Raw genomic sequence first — 16,994 nt, 5'->3', positions numbered from 1 at the left:
GCAGCCGTTATGAGACGTTCCTGCACAGCATGTCTCGTTGAAGGCTGCTGAAGTAGTGCCCACCGGGTTTTGAACAATGATCCAACCCTTTCTGCAACATCAGCAACATTTACTTTTGCGTCCTTAGCAACTTCCCCAACAAATGTGCCGGCTGATTGCCTGGCTTCCCTAAGCTTCAACCCTATATCAGTAAAATCATTTAATAAGTGTTCCGCCATAGTAGACACAATGAAGGGAACAGAGAAACCAGAGGAGGAAATTTAATTATCGCACCTGAGGAAGAAAAGAAGCCACTGGCCTTCTCCTGCCATTGTTGCGAGTTGAGAGAAGGCATTTTCCAACACCGGCCGCTTCAAACAAATCATTAGTAAACCATTTCAGTCAAGATACGAAGGAACATTCATGTTCAGTTCATTTGGATCCGCCATCAGAGACTCAAAAGCAGTATGTATCATCGACCATAATTCAGCTGAATAATAACTTCCTCTCAAATCACATCCAATTTCACAAAAGAAACCGAAACTAAACTCCAGTTCAATTTTTATTTTACACAATAACAGGCCAAACCTATAAAAACTATCCGATGTTTGAAGTCGTGCCCTAGACACAGCTGAATGATCATCGTCAAAATCTACGCGGAAAGGTTTCGACGTTTCGAATTAAATTTCACAAAAGACCGAAACTTTAACTGTGATTGAAGATATTGCTTCTCCACCAGATATGGGGTTCACGAAACAAATAAAACATAGCTGATCATCTGATATGTTGACTACAGAAGGTCAAAATTAAAACCAGAAGCAACAACAAGAACACATCAATGGAGACGATCATCAAAACCCAGAAATTCTAGGGAAAAAGCTACCCGTTTCCTGGATATGATCAGCAACGAAAGCCTGAAGTCAGCCGTGATCGAAAGAGATTGATCGCCGATTTTCTTCGGAAGCAGAGAAAAAAAATTATTCATACACTTTTTTAAAGTAAAGGCCGGCTCTTAATTTGAATAGGAAGTTCAAACTTTAGTAAACATTCTCGCGTGACAGGTCGGTGACAGTTAGAGCTGTCCTGTAAGCGCCACGTGTATAGACCCTTGGGGTTAGCCACACTGCCATATCCGGATTTTTTCGTTTTCTATTTCGATTCTTTTTGTTTTTTATTCTTATCCAGAACCATTTTTTTTATAACAAATTTATCTGGAGTTTGGGAGCAAATGGACCATTCTGGTAACACAGGGAGTTAACTGAAACATTTGGAAACTGAGGGGGCAAATGTGAGAATATAATAGTGTTAAGGGAAAATTTTGTAACTTTAATAGTAGCGGGACAGAAATTGATACTTCTTAAACTATGGGGTTTGCCGGTGATATTTCTTAAAACTATTAAACGAGAGAAGACTCTGTAGCCAAATCCGACAAGGTATTCGCGATCTTCCATCGGCTTCATCTAGGGTTTGCAATCGGATCCTGATTTGAAATCAATTCGGGAAACTAATCCTTGATAATCTATTCCTGGACCGCCAGTCATATCGATTTTAGCAATGGTGCTGTCGCAAAAGTTTCACGAAGCATTCAAAGGGACAGTGGAGAGGCTTACAGGTCCTCGTACGGTTTCTGCTTTCAAGGAGAAGGGAGTACTCAGCGTCGGTGAGTTCGTTCTCGCCGGTGATAATCTCGTCTCCAAGTGCCCTACCTGGTCCTGGTTAGTTCGAACTCTTGATCGTTTCAATTTCGCGTGGCCAAATCTTTCTTTTGCAGTCTAGGAGGTTTGCTATTTCCGGTATGTGAGCGATGCGAACTTGTTCTTCGAGTTATATGGGCTCTGGGTTTGGAAGTAAAGTTGTTTGATGTGCATTGATTTGTCAGATTGAAATGTCATTAGCTTGACTTGTCAGATTGAGATGTCATTAGTTGTGTTTTTGTCTTCTGGCTGAACTAAGTGTATGGCTTTCCATCGTTTTCATGTTGCCAATATGAGTTTGCTAAGCTATAAATGTGAACCTCACTAAATTATAGAGTGATGGGCAATGCCTTTAGATCAAGTTGTGGTTATAGGACACGACAAATTATTGGATTCTTTAGGGAGTCATCATATTCAGAAGCTAAGGGCACTACCTGATCTGCCGCAAGGCATCCATGTACTTTTTGTCTAGGCTCTTTGAGGGTTTCGGCAAGAAAATTTTAGCTTATTGAATTAGAGATGTATTGACTGCGTTTTCTACTCTATCAACTTTCCGCACATTGCACAGTGTAATTTCTCCTGTAATGGCTCATTGAGCTAATGTTTCGGTATATTTCGGTCCATACCAACTAATAGTGCGTTATGAGCTTGCTGTGTAATTTTGGCTGTAATGGCTCTTTGGTCTGGTTAGGGAGTCGGGTGATCCAAGCAAGAGAAAGCCATACTTGCCCCCAGAGAAACAGTTCTTGATTACTAGAAATGGTAAAGTAGAAATCTCTGTCTCTCTTTTCTATAGCTTTGAAGTTCTGCATATCTGTGAGAATTATTTCTTTTTTATTTTCTTTGGATTAACAGTACCCTGTCTACGAAGAGCTGCATCTGTGGAAGAGGAATATGAAGCGGCTGGAGGTGAAGTTTTACTTGATGATGAAGATAACGATGGTTGGCTTGCTACCCATGGAAGACCGAAAGGTAGAATCTGTGGAATAGGTTAGCATTTCTGAACTTATTTTTCCTTCTGTTTATTCTACATCTGAAATTTGTTGCAGATAAAGGCAGAGAAGATGAAAATTTGCCATCCATGGATGCTCTAGAAATAAATGAGAAAAGCAATATTCGGTCAATGCCTACATACTTTGGAGGTGAGGAGGAGGAGGAAGACATTCCGGATATGGAAGAGTTTGATGAGACCGATAACATTATAGAAAATGATCCTGTAAGTTGGCCACTTTTTGTTCTCACAATTCCATGTGTCTTTTAATCAGCCTTTGAGTTAGCCACATGAGTTTGCAAGTTTCTACTCTTTCTCTTTCCCCTAGAGTCAACTTTTATTTTAAATTTGACAATAAGTTTAACAATGGTGTTTGAATGTAGTACTGAATCACTTGGATGGTGTTTTATTTCGTAGCTTATTTTTTATTTCTTCAATTCCACTCCAAAGTCTGACAGCACTGTCAAAATTATTTTCCTTTTTTTCTTTCCCCCGACTCAGGCAACTCTTCAGTCAACTTATCTCGTTGCTCGTGAACCTGATGATGATAATATCCTCCGAACCCGAACCTATGATGTCAGCATTACGTAAGAATCATTTACTTTTGCCATGTACAAAGGAAATTTCTTGTATGGTTGAGTTCATGGATATACTTGTTTGAGTACTTTAAAATCAGCATCTCACTTGGTTTTGGCTCCATAGATGATGAGCTGACATTCCTTCCCATTATTTCAGGTATGACAAGTATTACCAAACTCCTCGTGTTTGGCTGACCGGTTATGATGAGGTTTGCCTCTCGACACCGATAGTTTCAAATCGTGACACTGACAATAGTACTTGGCCTTTTTCCGTGTCCTACGCTTTCTATGCTTTATGTGATTTACCTTAATGCTATCGGGTATGTCTTGTAGTCAAAGATGTTACTGCAGCCTGAGCTTGTACTGGAGGATGTTAGCCAAGACCATGCTCGTAAAACGGTAAAGACAAGAACCTTTACTGCATTTGTTGAATTTCTGGATAACTCGTCTCGATCTTCCTAGTCTTTTCCTCTGAGTTCTGGACCAATATAGATTTGTGTGGGATTAGTGGTGTTATGGACTTTAGTTTTGCTTCAATCTCTTCCTGTCTGTGAAATAAAAAAAAATGTACAGGTGACAATTGAAGATCATCCTCACTTGCCAGGGAAACATGCCTCAGTTCATCCGTGCAGACACGGGGCTGTCATGAAGAAAATCATCGACGTGTTGATGTCCCGCGGAGTAGAACCTGAAGTTGACAGGTAAGTTAGGTTCACGTAATAACAACATGTTCAATCAAATCCACGGTTACGCTAATTGGATGATTGATTGATCTCAACCAGGTACCTCTTCCTATTCTTGAAGTTCATGGCCTCAGTCATTCCAACAATCGAGTACGATTACACCATGGACTTCGATCTCGGCAGCTCAAGCACCGGACCTGACTGAGAGAAGCAGCTCCTTGCTTCTGGTTGAGCAAACAGGTGCTGTGTTCTGTCGCCATGGATGGTCAATCTCATCAAAGCTCCGCCATGTACATAACACGTAACTCTCACTTGAAAAGAGACGCTGTAAACTGTTGTGTTTCTTCACACACACACACACACACACATGTTTAAAGTTCATGTTGACGAACAGCGAACCTCCTCCATTGGTGTTTTTTTATAATACTCTGATTCTGGTATTTGATCAGAACCCGGTTTTATATACATATATGTGCGTGTGTGTGTGTGGAAAACAAGAAAGGGTATTCTAACTCTTGTCCGTACATTTGGGTACTGTATATGAGTAGTCGTGGGTAAACTCATCATGATTTGGAAGAATCTGAATCTACAGTCCAAATTTGTAGCCCATGTCACACCCATCGTCATCGGCTTCATTGGTGATCAAGTATCTACATCCCGGGTATCCACGAGACTGGATGTTCGAAAACGCGTGGGTCTCCAGCCCTAGTATAAGGACTTGAACTATCTCTCCGGGGACACTCGCGAGTGGAAATGCAAAGTAAACGTTACGAGCTTCATCAAACTCCCCGTAGCGAATAACGACAAGGTCTATCTCCAAATTGGATCTCTCCGACAAGATAACATCCAGTAGATCGAGCGCTGGCCCAGATGATGAAACGACGAGGTTACTCGCCTTGGGTAGAGAGTGGGCGAAGACTGTCGCGGTGGTGATCGAGGAAGTAGAAATGGAGGGAGGATTAAGGGTGTCAAATTTTGCCCCAAAGATATTCGAGGGTTCGAGCTTGATCGGGCTTTTTTTTTTAAAAATAAAAACTCGAGGGTTTCGGCTCCTTTTAAATGAAATTAAATCACCTAATCCACCGTTCTCAATACTCTTTCTCTTGTCGTCAACTCGTCGGTTCCCTCAGTCGACTAATATCGGATATCCGTCTCGTGGGTCGAGTTAGGAACCCAAATCCCGGACTTTTTCGGTCCAGCCCTACTGTCGAGTGTCGACGACGACGGCCAGGTGCCTGCCCCTCTCTCTATCGTCGTCGGTTTTCCCATCGGCAAGTCTCTCTCTTCTTCGTCTTCTCCTGCCTCCGTCGATCTCTGCTTCTGTCTTTACAATTGCTTCCGCCGCGTTCGATTGATCTCAGACTTTGAGTCTAGTGTCTGTTTTTGCGGTGTCGATTGAATCTGAGATTACGATTCAACAATCCCTTTCCGAGGTGCACCATATTTATGCATGAAAAATGCACTCAGTTAGGTCTCCAGTAGCTTCGGGAGTGGAAAACTCTATTGTTGTCGAGACAAAATTATATGAATGAAACATTGTAACCAAATCGAACCAAATTTGATTTGATTGCAATTTTAATTAAACATAGCTGGACCGTATTTTCTTAATTAAATCCCGAAAATAATTGAATCCAAATTAGCAGTAAGCAAATAAACCGAATCGAACCCTACCCGTTGGAAGTCGTGAAGGCTTTAGCTTCCAAGTCCCGTGCTGGCTGAGTCCATATCAGATCTATCTTCCCAGAAATTCATCCGGTGTTTGTAGTCATCGCTCAACAGCTGCGTCCTACCCGATACCGATGTGAAGATGGGGGACGTTACTCAGTGACTGATTGGCTGTTCAATTGAAGCATCGAAGATGGTTTAGAATCGGAATCCAGCGACACCCAGAAGGAGAATCGTGTTGACTCACTCCACAATGGCCGGTAATGGCGATCGCGTGAGTCTAGCCCGCACGTTCAAGTACCTTCTAGGTTCGTTTCCCGACAATCCGTTGTGTTTTCTGCAATGACCCTTCTCTGATTCGGTTTTTCCGTTTGTTTTTGCAATTAGCTACGCAGTTCTTGTCCAGAGGGATTCCTTTCATATTCAATTCGTGGATCGTCAGGCATCTCACGGAAGAGGATTATGCGGTAATTCATCGTCGTTTGCAAGTTGTCTTGCTCATTCATGTTTGTTTCCTTGTTTGAGGAACATGTTTCAATTTAGTTGAATATATGCATGTTCCAGCCTCCTCTTTATGCATTTCATGGGAAAGATTTGAGTTTGTTTATTACTACTTATTAGCAAAACTTAGCATTTCTGTCTGAGAACCTGTCTCTGTGTGGTTGCATATGTTAAAGCGTTAGCCTTTATGTCATGCAAGAACAGGTTTTATTGTCAATAACTGTAAAAAAGATTATCAAGTCATGTTCTGTTGCTTGTCTTCTTTTTTAGGCTTTAACTGGGCTTGATCTTGTTTTTGTCTTCCTCCTTCCTCTGTGGCAATGCAGCTCTATGCAGTGCAGTTCCATCTTTTTGTCACTTGTGTCTTGTTTCTCAGCCGGGAGGGATTCCGGCGAGCTTGCATGCGAGCTGACATCGACAGGTAGTTTTTTTTAGATGTCTGAGTAGTAGCTTTTCTTTTGGCCTCTGATATATTTGAAGTTTTACCCTTAGTGATGGCCGCTTCTCGGAAAAAGATGCGACTAAGCTATTGAAAGTAGCGTGGATGACACTTCCGCTCGGAGTAGCCATTACTATTGCGGCAAGCTTTTTCGTTTTGTGGTGGCAGGACCTTACTTATTCCAACACTTATGCACAAGCTATCTTAATTCACGGTACAAATTTACATTCTATCAGATGTGATATTTTTGGTTTATCATTTCATCATAGGATATGACAGTCCTTTTTTTCACAAATTGTCACGCTATATCTATTGATTATTTCTTATCTTTGCTCTGCAACATATATTTGTGAGTAAACCTGAATGCAGATCTTTGGCATATATCAGAATGTGATGAATCTATTTACATGGCAGGATTCGCTTGTATCCTGGAGCTAATGGCCGAACCATTGTACATCCTCTCTCAGAAATTGCTGCTTCTAAAATTGCGACTGGTTGTCGAGACTGTTGCTACTTTTTCACGCTGTCTAATTTTGTGCTTTCTCATAGTGAAGCAAACCAACATGGTAGGTAGATTTTCGGGTTATTATTATTCTTTGTTAGGTTTTATGCTTCCTGTTTGTTTCAGCAAAAGAAGCAAGCTCGAGATTCAACTTTTTTTTTTATGTTATTCTTCCACTTACGTAGGAAAAAGGGATAATCTTTGCGTTATCACAAATTGCATACGGGGGTTCATTGTTTCTCGGTTACTGGGCATATTTCCTTATCCTTGGCGTTTTCAGAAGTTCGGATCTCTTCCCTTTCAGGTAGTTTCTATCCTATTTGGTTTCCTTACCTGCTTATAAACCCTGTTCTTGATATGTTTTAATTTTTTCTCAAATTCATTTCAAAGTATGTTTTTAGAAAATTGTTGTGATTGTAAAACAGACCCGGAAACTTGATGGATTACGATAAGAAGCTCTCCGACATGTGTATGCTATTTACATTTCAGTCATTCCGAAAGTTGATCCTCCAAGAAGGAGAAAAGTTGGTACTCGTATGGTTAGACACACCTTACAATCAGGCTGTGTATGGGCTCGTTGACAAACTCGGTCAGGCTTTCTAGTTCCTGTCATATAGAAAAAACCTGAACCAAATGCATAATTATGATTCATCAGCGATCTTGGTTCATAAATTTATCTTCGTTTTTTAAAAATTTCCAGGAAGCTTAGTTGTACGGATGGTGTTTCTTCCCTTTGAAGAAAGTTCATATGCTACATTTGCAAGCTTTGCATCAGGTTTGAACATTGAATTAGTGCTTTACATCGGGCATGCTTTCCTGTTGCGAGTCACTATGTAATAAATCTTAGTTCAGATATTACAGTCCGTGACGAAAAAAAGTTTTATTGACAGGGGAAAACGAGCAAAAAAGCAAGAAACTAGAAATTTGCCTAACCGAGGCCTTGAAGCTTGTATTATTGATAGGTATCTTACAATTCTCCTGTTAAAATGTTTTTCACTGTCCGTTCTTTTACACAGTCCCTGTTTTTACTTCCGGATTCTTTTCCTGACTTCATAAAGGACCAACTCAGTTCGTATCCCGCGACCTCAGACCCCACGTAAATGGTTTTACCGCTGAGCCAAGTCGGCCCTTCTTTTCCTGACTTCATGTTTTTCTAATTTCTCCAGGTCTTGTGTTTATGGCATTTGGCCCGAGCTATTCGTACTCTCTCATCAGATTGTTGTATGGTCAAAAATGGAGCGATGGAGAAGCTTCCCCGGCCCTTCAGTTCTACTGTCTCTACATTATCGTTCTTGCCATGAACGGTTAGTAACTTACAAATCTGAGACATTCCTACAACACATGACAAATATTTTTTTTCCCTTTCTTCTGAAGCAATTTAGCTAAAAGTACACTATACTATATGGAATTGTTATCTACTTTCTCTACATCTCGTCATAACAGGGACCTCGGAAGCATTTTTACATGCAGTTGGATCGGAGAATCAACTCAAACGCTCAAATGACATGCTGCTCGTATTTTCGTTGATATACATCGGATTAAATGTGGTTCTAATAAGGTTTGCTGGGGCATTAGGTCTAATCCTGGCAAACTCTCTGAGTATCCTTTTACCTCTTTCTACATGATGATTCCTGTAGATTTTTTCCTGTTCTTAAGATTGCAGCATCATAAACATAATTAGGGTTTGTTTCCTCGCCCATGTGCGTTGTTATCCCCGCTGCATAAGAATGGATCGTTCTTCTTGACTGTTTGTAAAATAGATATGATTTTAAGAATCATCTATTCTGCATTGTTCATCCGGCGTTATTTCCAGGTAACTCGTTGTTCTTGTTCTTGGTTCTTTGAGATCTATTATGTGCCTTTCGAAAGGAGATATTGAATTTAATCTGTGTCGGTCTCATCCTCCTGTAGGGCACTTCTTCGTTTTCGTTCCAGAAATGCTTTCCCTCGGGTTGGCCCATTCTGATCATTTCGGGCATAGTAACTCTCTTCTCCGAGAAAATATTTCTTGACAAGACGAATTTCTGGGAAACTTTTCCTCTCCATTTCGCCATCGGTTTTGTGTGCTTCTGCATCTCAGCCATTATCATGTAAGCCCCCTCCCTCCTCTTCTGGAATCTTTGAAACTCATTCCATCAACAGTAATGCGTCGAAAGACTGAAACTTTAATGAACAATAACACCAATGATTGACTGATGTGTTTTCTCTTGATCCTTATCTTGATTGGCCTGAGGGACTAAGATAGAACAGGGTCTTTCTTTTCTTGAACACATGAGTTCATCCAATGTTGTGCTAATTAGTACTTTCCTCTTTGGTAATGTTAGATATCGACGGGAGAGGCTGTTCATCAACAGGATCATTCGTTTCCGGGATCACATTGACTGAAGAACTAAGAAACCGGTTTACTCATCGAATTTCCGGTATGGTTAAATGTTTTGGAACTCGAAGACCTGTTCCGGGGGGGTGACATACAATCGTTATGGTTGAGGTTACAGGGTTACTTGTGGAGGAACCAAGAAACGTGAGCTTTTGTATATACCGAACCGGTTTTCTGGTTTATTGGATTACCTGACCACTGATTATTTCCTTGTTGGATTTGACTTCAAACATTAGTTATTGGAAGCATAAAACAGGTACCTTTAAATCACGGTTCTGCATAGGCAGCACCTGGGACCAAATTAGGCGTCCCGCGATGAAAGCAGACTGGCACGACAATGTTCGGCTACCACATACAACCCCGAGGCGGGTTGTATTGCCCGACTACCGACAAGGGACCGGCTACGACGACGGGGAATGCAGGTTGACGCTCTCTATTGCCTTTGTAGCCGATAATCCGAGATTCACGGGCACTTATTCTTCTCGTGCCAATATAGCTACGCCTTGTAGAGAAGCTTCTCCACACACGGACTGCCACGTGTCTAACCACAGTCGTGGATTCAAGAGTCAACTCTCAGGTTAACTAAACTCACCCCCTTTGGTCTGGTTTTTAAGCCTGTTCTCCCTGAAACTACCGTGATGGCCACGTGGCGAGTTATAGGTGGTCCACAACTGGCATATGGAATTTTTTATACATAGATGACGTGGCACAAACGAACAAGTTGACTATGAGACAAATTAGAAATAAGGCGCGGAGGACCAATGCGACACGACACGTGGTCTTGTTTTATTGGATCTGTTCCTAAATTGGAAATATTAGTTGCTATCCTACCACCTAATTTCCCGCATTTTCTATAATTAGAAATTAATTAATTCGACGACCATATCTTATCCCCGGCCCCTTCTTTGCTAAGCTTAAATTTGATTAGAAAATTAAGAGTTTCGCAACCTTATATACATAATTCTTGTTTTAAAAACTATATATATATATAGATATATAATCGTTTATCTTCTCAAATCTGCACATCAAATTAGTTTACAATGCACGTAATTAATATTGAGAAGCCTAAATAATCTTATGTTCCACTAAGTTTAATGAATAATTACAATAACTATTTGGTTGTTACAAATGGACCGTTATCCCGATTTGGCTAAAGTTAAAATCTACAAATGAAAAATAAATAAATAAATAAATTGGTTGGAGAGAACGTTGCGGAATATGCTAATATTCGTTCTTCTTTCTATAGTCAAGGACTCACGGTCAATAAATAGAGCCAAACCATTGATTTTTTAATATATATATATATATATATATATATATATATTAAGTAATGTAATGTAACCCACCACCTTATGCAGTATGTCATCTGCATGAATAGGTGCGAGTCTGTACATGCACGCCTGTTTAGGTAATATAGATAATTAGATACACGAGTGTGATCATTATTTGAACTCTTAAATAATTTTAGTGGTCCTAAAATTGGCAAATAATCGTATTTTACATCGCTTTCGTGTGGGTGGGAAAGAGAGGAAATGGAAATTCTTTCAGGACATGATTAAAATTAAACCATTTATTGTAATTATTTTAGAAATTGGTTGATTAGTCAAAGAAGAAAAGTACTGAAATTTATGGTATTCAGCATCAATTTTTAATTTTCAGTTTTATTTGTTGATACATTTTTTCCAGTTTGAGCATAATTTTGTACATATCCCCAAAAAAACACAAATTTGGTAAATAAATATATAAATTTTAATTTATATAAAAATACACAAATTTTTTTTTAAAAAAAATTGTATAAACTCACACAAACACTAACGTCGTTTGTGTTTTTATGTGGGTTAATATAAAAAATTTAAAATTTGTGTATTTTTATATAAATTTGTCTGAATTTATATAAAATAAAATAAAATTTATGTATTTTATACAAAATTAAAAGATTATATATTTATTTACAAAATTAAAAAAATATATATATATTTTTTTCGATATTCCTAATTTTGTAAATAAAAAATAAAAAAAAATATTTTTTTTTGGTAACTTATAAAATATTTTTTCTAGTTACATAGAAGATGAAAATATCTCTAAAAATTCATTCCATATTTTTTTTTCTTAGTTGAGTTTTCACCAAACAGTTAAGATTGGCTATTGAGTTTTGTCTTCCCTCGTTTCATAACCTCAATGAAACATTAATATATTTTAAAAATAAAAAATATATTCCCATTAGATTGTGAAAAATTAGTTCAGATAGGTTAATTAATTAATGATTTACCGCCTTAATTTATTTCTTTTCATATTCATCTTACAGGATTAGACGTAATCTTTAATTAGCAATTATTCAAAGTCAGTTTTGTCTTTTAACTTAATTAATGGCATTGGATCTCAATAGTGTTGCATGTAAAAAAAAATTCCTATTTTCATTTCTTTGTCAATGTAAACTGAAATTTTAAGAGCGAATGTCCACTAGCAGAAACAGCACAAAACATCATTTATCAATCCAAGCCTTCTTGATTCTTCTTTTGGAAAGTGAGTGTATTATTTAAAATTGATTACTAATTAAATATAACTATTTTAATATTCATTTGGTAATGATTCATCGAAATTCCAACATTTGATTACTCTTATTTGTACTTGTATGGAGATTTTAAAAAATAATTTAACAATTATGGGGAGAATCGACTAGATACGGTGATTGGACAATTTAATTTTTTTATTACAAATTATTATTATTTAATTACGAACGATTTAAATACTTATAAAATGGAATTTAAAATATCTAAAATAACATGACTATTGTGACAGATATTGACTAATTAGAAAATGAGATTTTTCTAAATCATTTTTAAAAAGAAAATAAATAAATAAAAAAGATGGTATTTTCCCCTTATTATGGATTAAATTTACATTTTTCATATTACCCAATATTAAATTATGAATCATTGTTATGTAACTTTTGAAATTATCTATAGAAAAGGAAAAAATTACAGATATTTTTTTCTTTTTTCTTTTTTTTTTTCCAAAACAGAGAAGAAAAAAAAAAGGTTTTTGAAAAGGGGAAGCGCTAAAACAACCTACTCAAGTTGCCTTGTACACTACGTATCTTTCTCCTCTAACAAAATGGGAAAAACTAATTTTTTTTATAATATCAGAAATACATATTGTTTACGTAATATGTATCATTAAAAATATATTTTTAATTTCTCCCATTCCTTCAAAGTTTTCTCCTTTTTACTTTTAGTTCCATTTGGCTCTGTCCTTTATAGTTCCCTCTTCATCTTCCTACCTCTCCCCCTAACTTCTCTTCCCTTTTATTCTCTCTCTCTCTCTCTCCCTATATACACATAAATGTACACACACTTTTCTGTATCCATCCCTTGAAGGTTCAAGATCAGATCTTTTCGATCAATTCTAGATACCCTTTTTTTGTAAAGAGGTTTTCGATCTAAAGGTTTTTTTTTCAGGGTTTAGGTTTTTCGGATTGGGAATTTCGCCTGTTCTCTTAGGGTTTAAGGTCTTCCCGGGCAAAGATGGAAACTTTCTGTGGATATCACAAGGAAGATGAGCAGATGGATTTGCCTCCTGGGTTCCGATTTCATCCAACAGACGAAGAACTCATAACCCACTATCTGCACAAGAAGGTTCTCGACAGCGGTTTCACGGCCAAGGCAATCGGTGAAGTCGATCTGAACAAATCTGAGCCATGGGAATTGCCGTGTACGTGCAAACACCACAGCCTCTAGTTTTAACATCTGATATCACGTACGGATTTGAAGGGATTTTGGGTCTGTTGGGTTCACAGGGAAAGCGAAAATGGGCGAGAAAGATTGGTACTTTTTCTGTGTGAGAGACAGAAAGTACCCGACCGGTATGAGGACAAACCGAGCAACCGAAGCGGGTTATTGGAAGGCGACCGGGAAGGATAAGGAGATTCACCGAGGTAAATCTCTTGTCGGGATGAAGAAAACGCTCGTTTTTTACAGAGGAAGAGCTCCCAAAGGTCAAAAAACCAATTGGGTGATGCATGAGTACAGGCTCGATGGCAAACTCTCTGCCCATAACTTGCCCAAAACCGCCAAGGTCTCTCCTCTGTTTTCCCCTGTTCCATAGCTTCTTGGTTTATATATATATATATATAATATGTTTTGGGTTTGCAGAATGAATGGGTGCTATGCAGGGTGTTCCAGAAGAGTGCCGGAGGGAAGAAGATACCGATTTCCGGTCTAATCCGAATCGGTTCGTTTGGAACCGGTTTGGATCCTTCCGGTTTACCCCCTTTAACCGAATCTTCGCCGTATGACCAAACCAAAACCGAACCAGTCTACGTGCCCTGCTTCTCCAACCCAACTGAAAACCAAGTCAGCACAATCAGTTGCTTCAGCAAACATGTCCTAAGCTCGATCCACGACAATATTGTCCCCAGAACTCCACTCTGCCAAAACCCTAATCCGGCGGTATGGATGCAAGAACAGCCGCCGGTTCTAAGGGCGATGATCGAGAACAGAGGAAGACAGAGCTTCAAGGCACTCAGTGTCTCGCAAGAAACGGGTGTCTCAACTGAAATCAACACCGATATCTCGTCGGATTTCGAGTGCGGAAAGAGGCATTTCGATCATCGAGGTGACCCTTCTTCCTCCGCAGGACCTGTTGATCTTGAATCCTTCTGGAATTACTGAAGTGAAGACTCAAAGCTCGAGTCTTTGACAAAATACAGTGAAATATGTGTGTGTCTGTTTTAAGTTTGCATTGTATAGATTATTGCTACTATTATTATTAATATTATGATTATTGATATTATATGTATTGAAAATACAGTCAAAAAGGATTAAGGAAGTTGTTTCAAGTTTGTGTAAAATACACTTTGTGCACCCCAACTTCTTATTACAATCACATATTTGATAGAACCATTTATTATATATATAAATATCATACTAAATAACTTTTTGGTCGTTATTGATCAAGATTATTTAAATGTCGAATTATTACCAAATCGACTGAAAGACGTGCCATGCCAATATTTTCTTCGTTTTCATATTAGCGTATTTGATCGCCTCCAATTTCAGTTTCTCTCTCTACCACTATATATTTTAATATGTCATCATATGATACGAGTAACAACAGTATGTACTACATATATATCTATAAGAGATGGATATTAATGACGCGTGGACCCCACAGAATCGACAGAGTAGAGGCCTACCTTGTAACGGATGACACGTCATCAAGTTGGGGATCCTTTGTTTCTCAGGCATCACCAGTAGGCAGCCCCTTCAACTAACGCGCTCCCTCCCTCCATCACCCGCCACGTGGTGTATGTTCTTAAAAATCTACCAAATAACCAAACGGTCCATCACGATTTTTTTTTTTTTGGTAACTGGGTTTCCTGAGCCGAGACCCAGACTAATCCCGGAGTCGGGAGCCAGGCATGTGATTTGAATTATGCGCTCCCTCCCCATCTTGGGATTCGAACTCGGGGGTCCATCAGCGATGGTTTTACCAATTCCTTAATTGTATTCAATTAAAAATCATCATTTTTTAAGGATAATTCGGATAAACCCGTTTTGAAACGTGATAATTTTATAAAAAAATATATATATATATTGGACTCATCCGGTTCCGAAATTGAAACATCTCACATATATATTGAGAACCGTATTGTTATTTGATGGGTGATGAATAGGTGCTAAATTGTTCGAATATGGGATGGTATAGAATTTAATGAAATATTTTTTCATAACTAATAAGATCTTATTTCAGTACATCTTTTTTGTTTGGAATTAATTTGTAATATGCAGTGTCATTTGTATTTATATATTTCAACCGGCAAATCAATATTTTAATGAGCAGGAAGAGTATTTATTATCATTATTATTATCCCGTCTTTAATTTCGATTGAATTGAAACAAATGTCCATTGTAAAGTTTAATGTTTGACAAAACAAATAAAAAATAAACCTTCAGAATTCGTAACCATATATCCAATTTGTATTTTCCTAGTTTCGGCTAAATACGCATTTTACAGTTAAACTTGAACTCTCACCATTCGTTGATTGCGGATTTTACATGAATACGTATAACCACGTGTCCTAATACGTATATGCGTGGAAAACAATGGCACTGCGGCAGATATGGTTATATAGTTTAAATTACTGGACATTTCCGCATATGGTATTATTTTTTCATTATCACCATTTGAAAGCACAATATATAAATTAATTTTGATTTTAAAATTCCGTCAAAAGTAGATAGTAATTAATTAAAAGAAAATAAAATAGTAATAAGATATGCTCATGACATTACACACGTATGTATTTATGGTTTTTCCAGATAAATCTTACATCACATGTTGATATCATTTTATTTTGATTTATAAATAATATATACATATAAATACATACACATATGTATGTATGTATATGCGTATATGTTATGTGTATGCATATATATATATATATATATGTATATATATACACGTATATATACATGTATATATTTGTATGCATGAATGTACGTATGTATGTGTTTATTTATTATTTTATATTATTAATTTATCATTTGTTTATTTTTAAATTTTACGTGAGTGAAGGTGATTTAAGATTTTTTTATATATGATTCTCGTTTGTCGATACGATAGGGTTTTTTTAAAAAAAAAAAAATTGAAAAATATAAAAATATTTCAAAGAAAAATCAATCGTACAAGGTTTTTGCAACATAAAAAACTACATATAATGAAAAGTACAAGATTTTTTTTTTTTACTATTTACCCAATTCTATATTTGTTTTCGGGGTGTTTCAAAATTCATTATTTATTTTTTTATAAAGTTAGATATCCTATATGAGTTTTTTTAATTATAAATAATGTATATAAGAATAACTTAAAAACTAGATAAAATATTTTAAAAAAACTATATTTGTGATAAAATAATAAACGGAACCAAAAAATATGAATATAAACTGAAAAAAAAAAACTCAAAACTTCCAAACCAAAAATAAATGGAACCAAAACCGAATAAGTGACAAATACAAGAATTGGGCCTTTCTGGGCTACGATTATGACCCATTAACTAACACATTTATGTTTGGGCCTTTTACTAACAGGGTTTAGAAGAAATTGGATATTTTTTTAGTTACATTTATTGAATTTGTTTTACATTTAACGACATTGAGTTTGCCTACAATATTTTAATTTCTAATTTATAAATGAGTGAATATTCAAAACTTAACACAAAATATTTACCATATTATTCTAATTTTATATAAATACGAAATCCTCTATTTATACTTAATGAATTTCTTCTTGTGGTGGAAAAAACAACGAAAAATAAGCAGTTGATATTAAAAAAAATCAGAACTCTTTGTTTTAATTTCTATTAATTATAATTTACATTTTCTAGGATAATACAAACACTTTTGTTGATATATACTTATTTCTTTTAGAGATTAGTAAAAGGATCCTTAATTTTTTGGCATCCCACTTTTTTTTAAAAAAATATATATTTTAAAATTTTAATGATTATTAAGGTTTTAAATAAAAAAGGAAATCTATTATAAATTTAAAGAGTTTAAACTTTATTAAACATGATATGTCTTTT

The 16,994-nt window shown here is 36.8% G+C and overlaps 4 protein-coding genes across 7 annotated transcripts in view; 3 read left to right on the top strand and 1 right to left on the bottom strand.

Annotated features, from left to right (window-relative positions):
- Window positions 1-972, bottom strand: part of LOC104819416 (uncharacterized Rho GTPase-activating protein At5g61530) — a 3,618-nt gene extending 2,646 nt beyond the window's left edge. Inside the window, exons 1-3 of the mRNA XM_010549478.1 lie at window positions 863-972; window positions 274-350; window positions 2-181 (exon numbers count right to left, since the gene is read on the bottom strand). Coding sequence (XP_010547780.1) covers window positions 2-181; window positions 274-334 — 241 coding nt within the window. The 5' untranslated portion in view covers window positions 335-350; window positions 863-972. The remainder of the gene's footprint in view (window position 1; window positions 182-273; window positions 351-862) is intronic.
- A 425-nt stretch (window positions 973-1,397) lies between these two features.
- Window positions 1,398-4,449, top strand: LOC104819415 (autophagy-related protein 3-like). The gene is made up of 9 exons (XM_010549477.2): window positions 1,398-1,694; window positions 2,365-2,435; window positions 2,529-2,645; window positions 2,723-2,889; window positions 3,166-3,251; window positions 3,400-3,451; window positions 3,576-3,641; window positions 3,816-3,943; window positions 4,025-4,449. Exons 1-9 carry the CDS (start codon window positions 1,534-1,536, stop codon window positions 4,128-4,130), a joined length of 954 nt encoding a protein of 317 aa, XP_010547779.1. The 5' UTR covers window positions 1,398-1,533; the 3' UTR covers window positions 4,131-4,449.
- Window positions 4,450-4,924: 475 nt separating this feature from the next.
- LOC104819414 (protein RFT1 homolog) lies at window positions 4,925-9,614 on the top strand. 2 transcript variants are annotated; one of them, XM_010549474.2, is made up of 14 exons: window positions 4,925-5,898; window positions 5,978-6,057; window positions 6,418-6,512; window positions 6,584-6,744; window positions 6,945-7,096; window positions 7,218-7,336; window positions 7,458-7,621; window positions 7,733-7,807; window positions 7,923-7,994; window positions 8,199-8,336; window positions 8,476-8,631; window positions 8,793-8,845; window positions 8,944-9,122; window positions 9,357-9,614. In XM_010549474.2, exons 1-14 carry the CDS (start codon window positions 5,844-5,846, stop codon window positions 9,415-9,417), a joined length of 1,560 nt encoding a protein of 519 aa, XP_010547776.1. In that variant the 5' UTR covers window positions 4,925-5,843; the 3' UTR covers window positions 9,418-9,614. The 2 variants fall into 2 exon arrangements, with proteins under 2 accessions (XP_010547776.1, XP_010547778.1); XM_010549476.2 differs by having other exon boundaries at window positions 4,937-5,898; window positions 5,986-6,057.
- A 3,062-nt stretch (window positions 9,615-12,676) lies between these two features.
- On the top strand, window positions 12,677-14,258 carry LOC104819413 (NAC domain-containing protein 100-like). Of its 3 annotated transcripts, none has more exons than XM_010549472.1 (4): window positions 12,677-12,786; window positions 12,868-13,120; window positions 13,206-13,483; window positions 13,561-14,258. In XM_010549472.1, exons 2-4 carry the CDS (start codon window positions 12,934-12,936, stop codon window positions 14,077-14,079), a joined length of 984 nt encoding a protein of 327 aa, XP_010547774.1. In that variant the 5' UTR covers window positions 12,677-12,786; window positions 12,868-12,933; the 3' UTR covers window positions 14,080-14,258. The 3 variants fall into 3 exon arrangements, with proteins under 3 accessions (XP_010547774.1, XP_010547773.1, XP_010547775.1); XM_010549473.2 differs by having other exon boundaries at window positions 12,681-12,786; window positions 12,875-13,120; XM_010549471.1 differs by having other exon boundaries at window positions 12,678-13,120.
- The last annotated feature ends 2,736 nt before the right edge of the window (window positions 14,259-16,994 follow it).

The sequence above is a fragment of the Tarenaya hassleriana genome, unplaced genomic scaffold (assembly GCF_000463585.1).
Source record: "Tarenaya hassleriana unplaced genomic scaffold, ASM46358v1 Cleome3, whole genome shotgun sequence".
NCBI classification, from domain to species: Eukaryota; Viridiplantae; Streptophyta; class Magnoliopsida; order Brassicales; family Cleomaceae; genus Tarenaya; species Tarenaya hassleriana.
The sequence above is the reverse complement of the archived record's forward strand: the minus strand, read 5'-3'. Positions and strand labels throughout refer to the sequence as shown.

Bases quoted from the DNA above. Each gene is read 5' to 3' on its own strand.
- LOC104819415 (XM_010549477.2), top strand. From the start codon at position 1,534: ATGGTGCTGTCGCAAAAGTTTCACGAAGCATTCAAAGGGACAGTGGAG. The intron at 1,695-2,364 runs GTTAGTTCGAAC...TGGTCTGGTTAG, and splicing joins AAGTGCCCTACCTGGTCCTG to GGAGTCGGGTGATCCAAGCA. The intron at 3,944-4,024 runs GTAAGTTAGGTT...GATCTCAACCAG, and splicing joins GTAGAACCTGAAGTTGACAG to GTACCTCTTCCTATTCTTGA.
- LOC104819414 (XM_010549474.2), top strand. From the start codon at position 5,844: ATGGCCGGTAATGGCGATCGCGTGAGTCTAGCCCGCACGTTCAAGTAC. The intron at 6,058-6,417 runs GTAATTCATCGT...GTGGCAATGCAG, and splicing joins TCACGGAAGAGGATTATGCG to CTCTATGCAGTGCAGTTCCA. The intron at 7,808-7,922 runs GTTTGAACATTG...TTTTATTGACAG, and splicing joins ATTTGCAAGCTTTGCATCAG to GGGAAAACGAGCAAAAAAGC.
- LOC104819413 (XM_010549472.1), top strand. From the start codon at position 12,934: ATGGAAACTTTCTGTGGATATCACAAGGAAGATGAGCAGATGGATTTG. The intron at 13,121-13,205 runs GTACGTGCAAAC...TTGGGTTCACAG, and splicing joins TGAGCCATGGGAATTGCCGT to GGAAAGCGAAAATGGGCGAG. The intron at 13,484-13,560 runs GTCTCTCCTCTG...TTGGGTTTGCAG, and splicing joins ACTTGCCCAAAACCGCCAAG to AATGAATGGGTGCTATGCAG.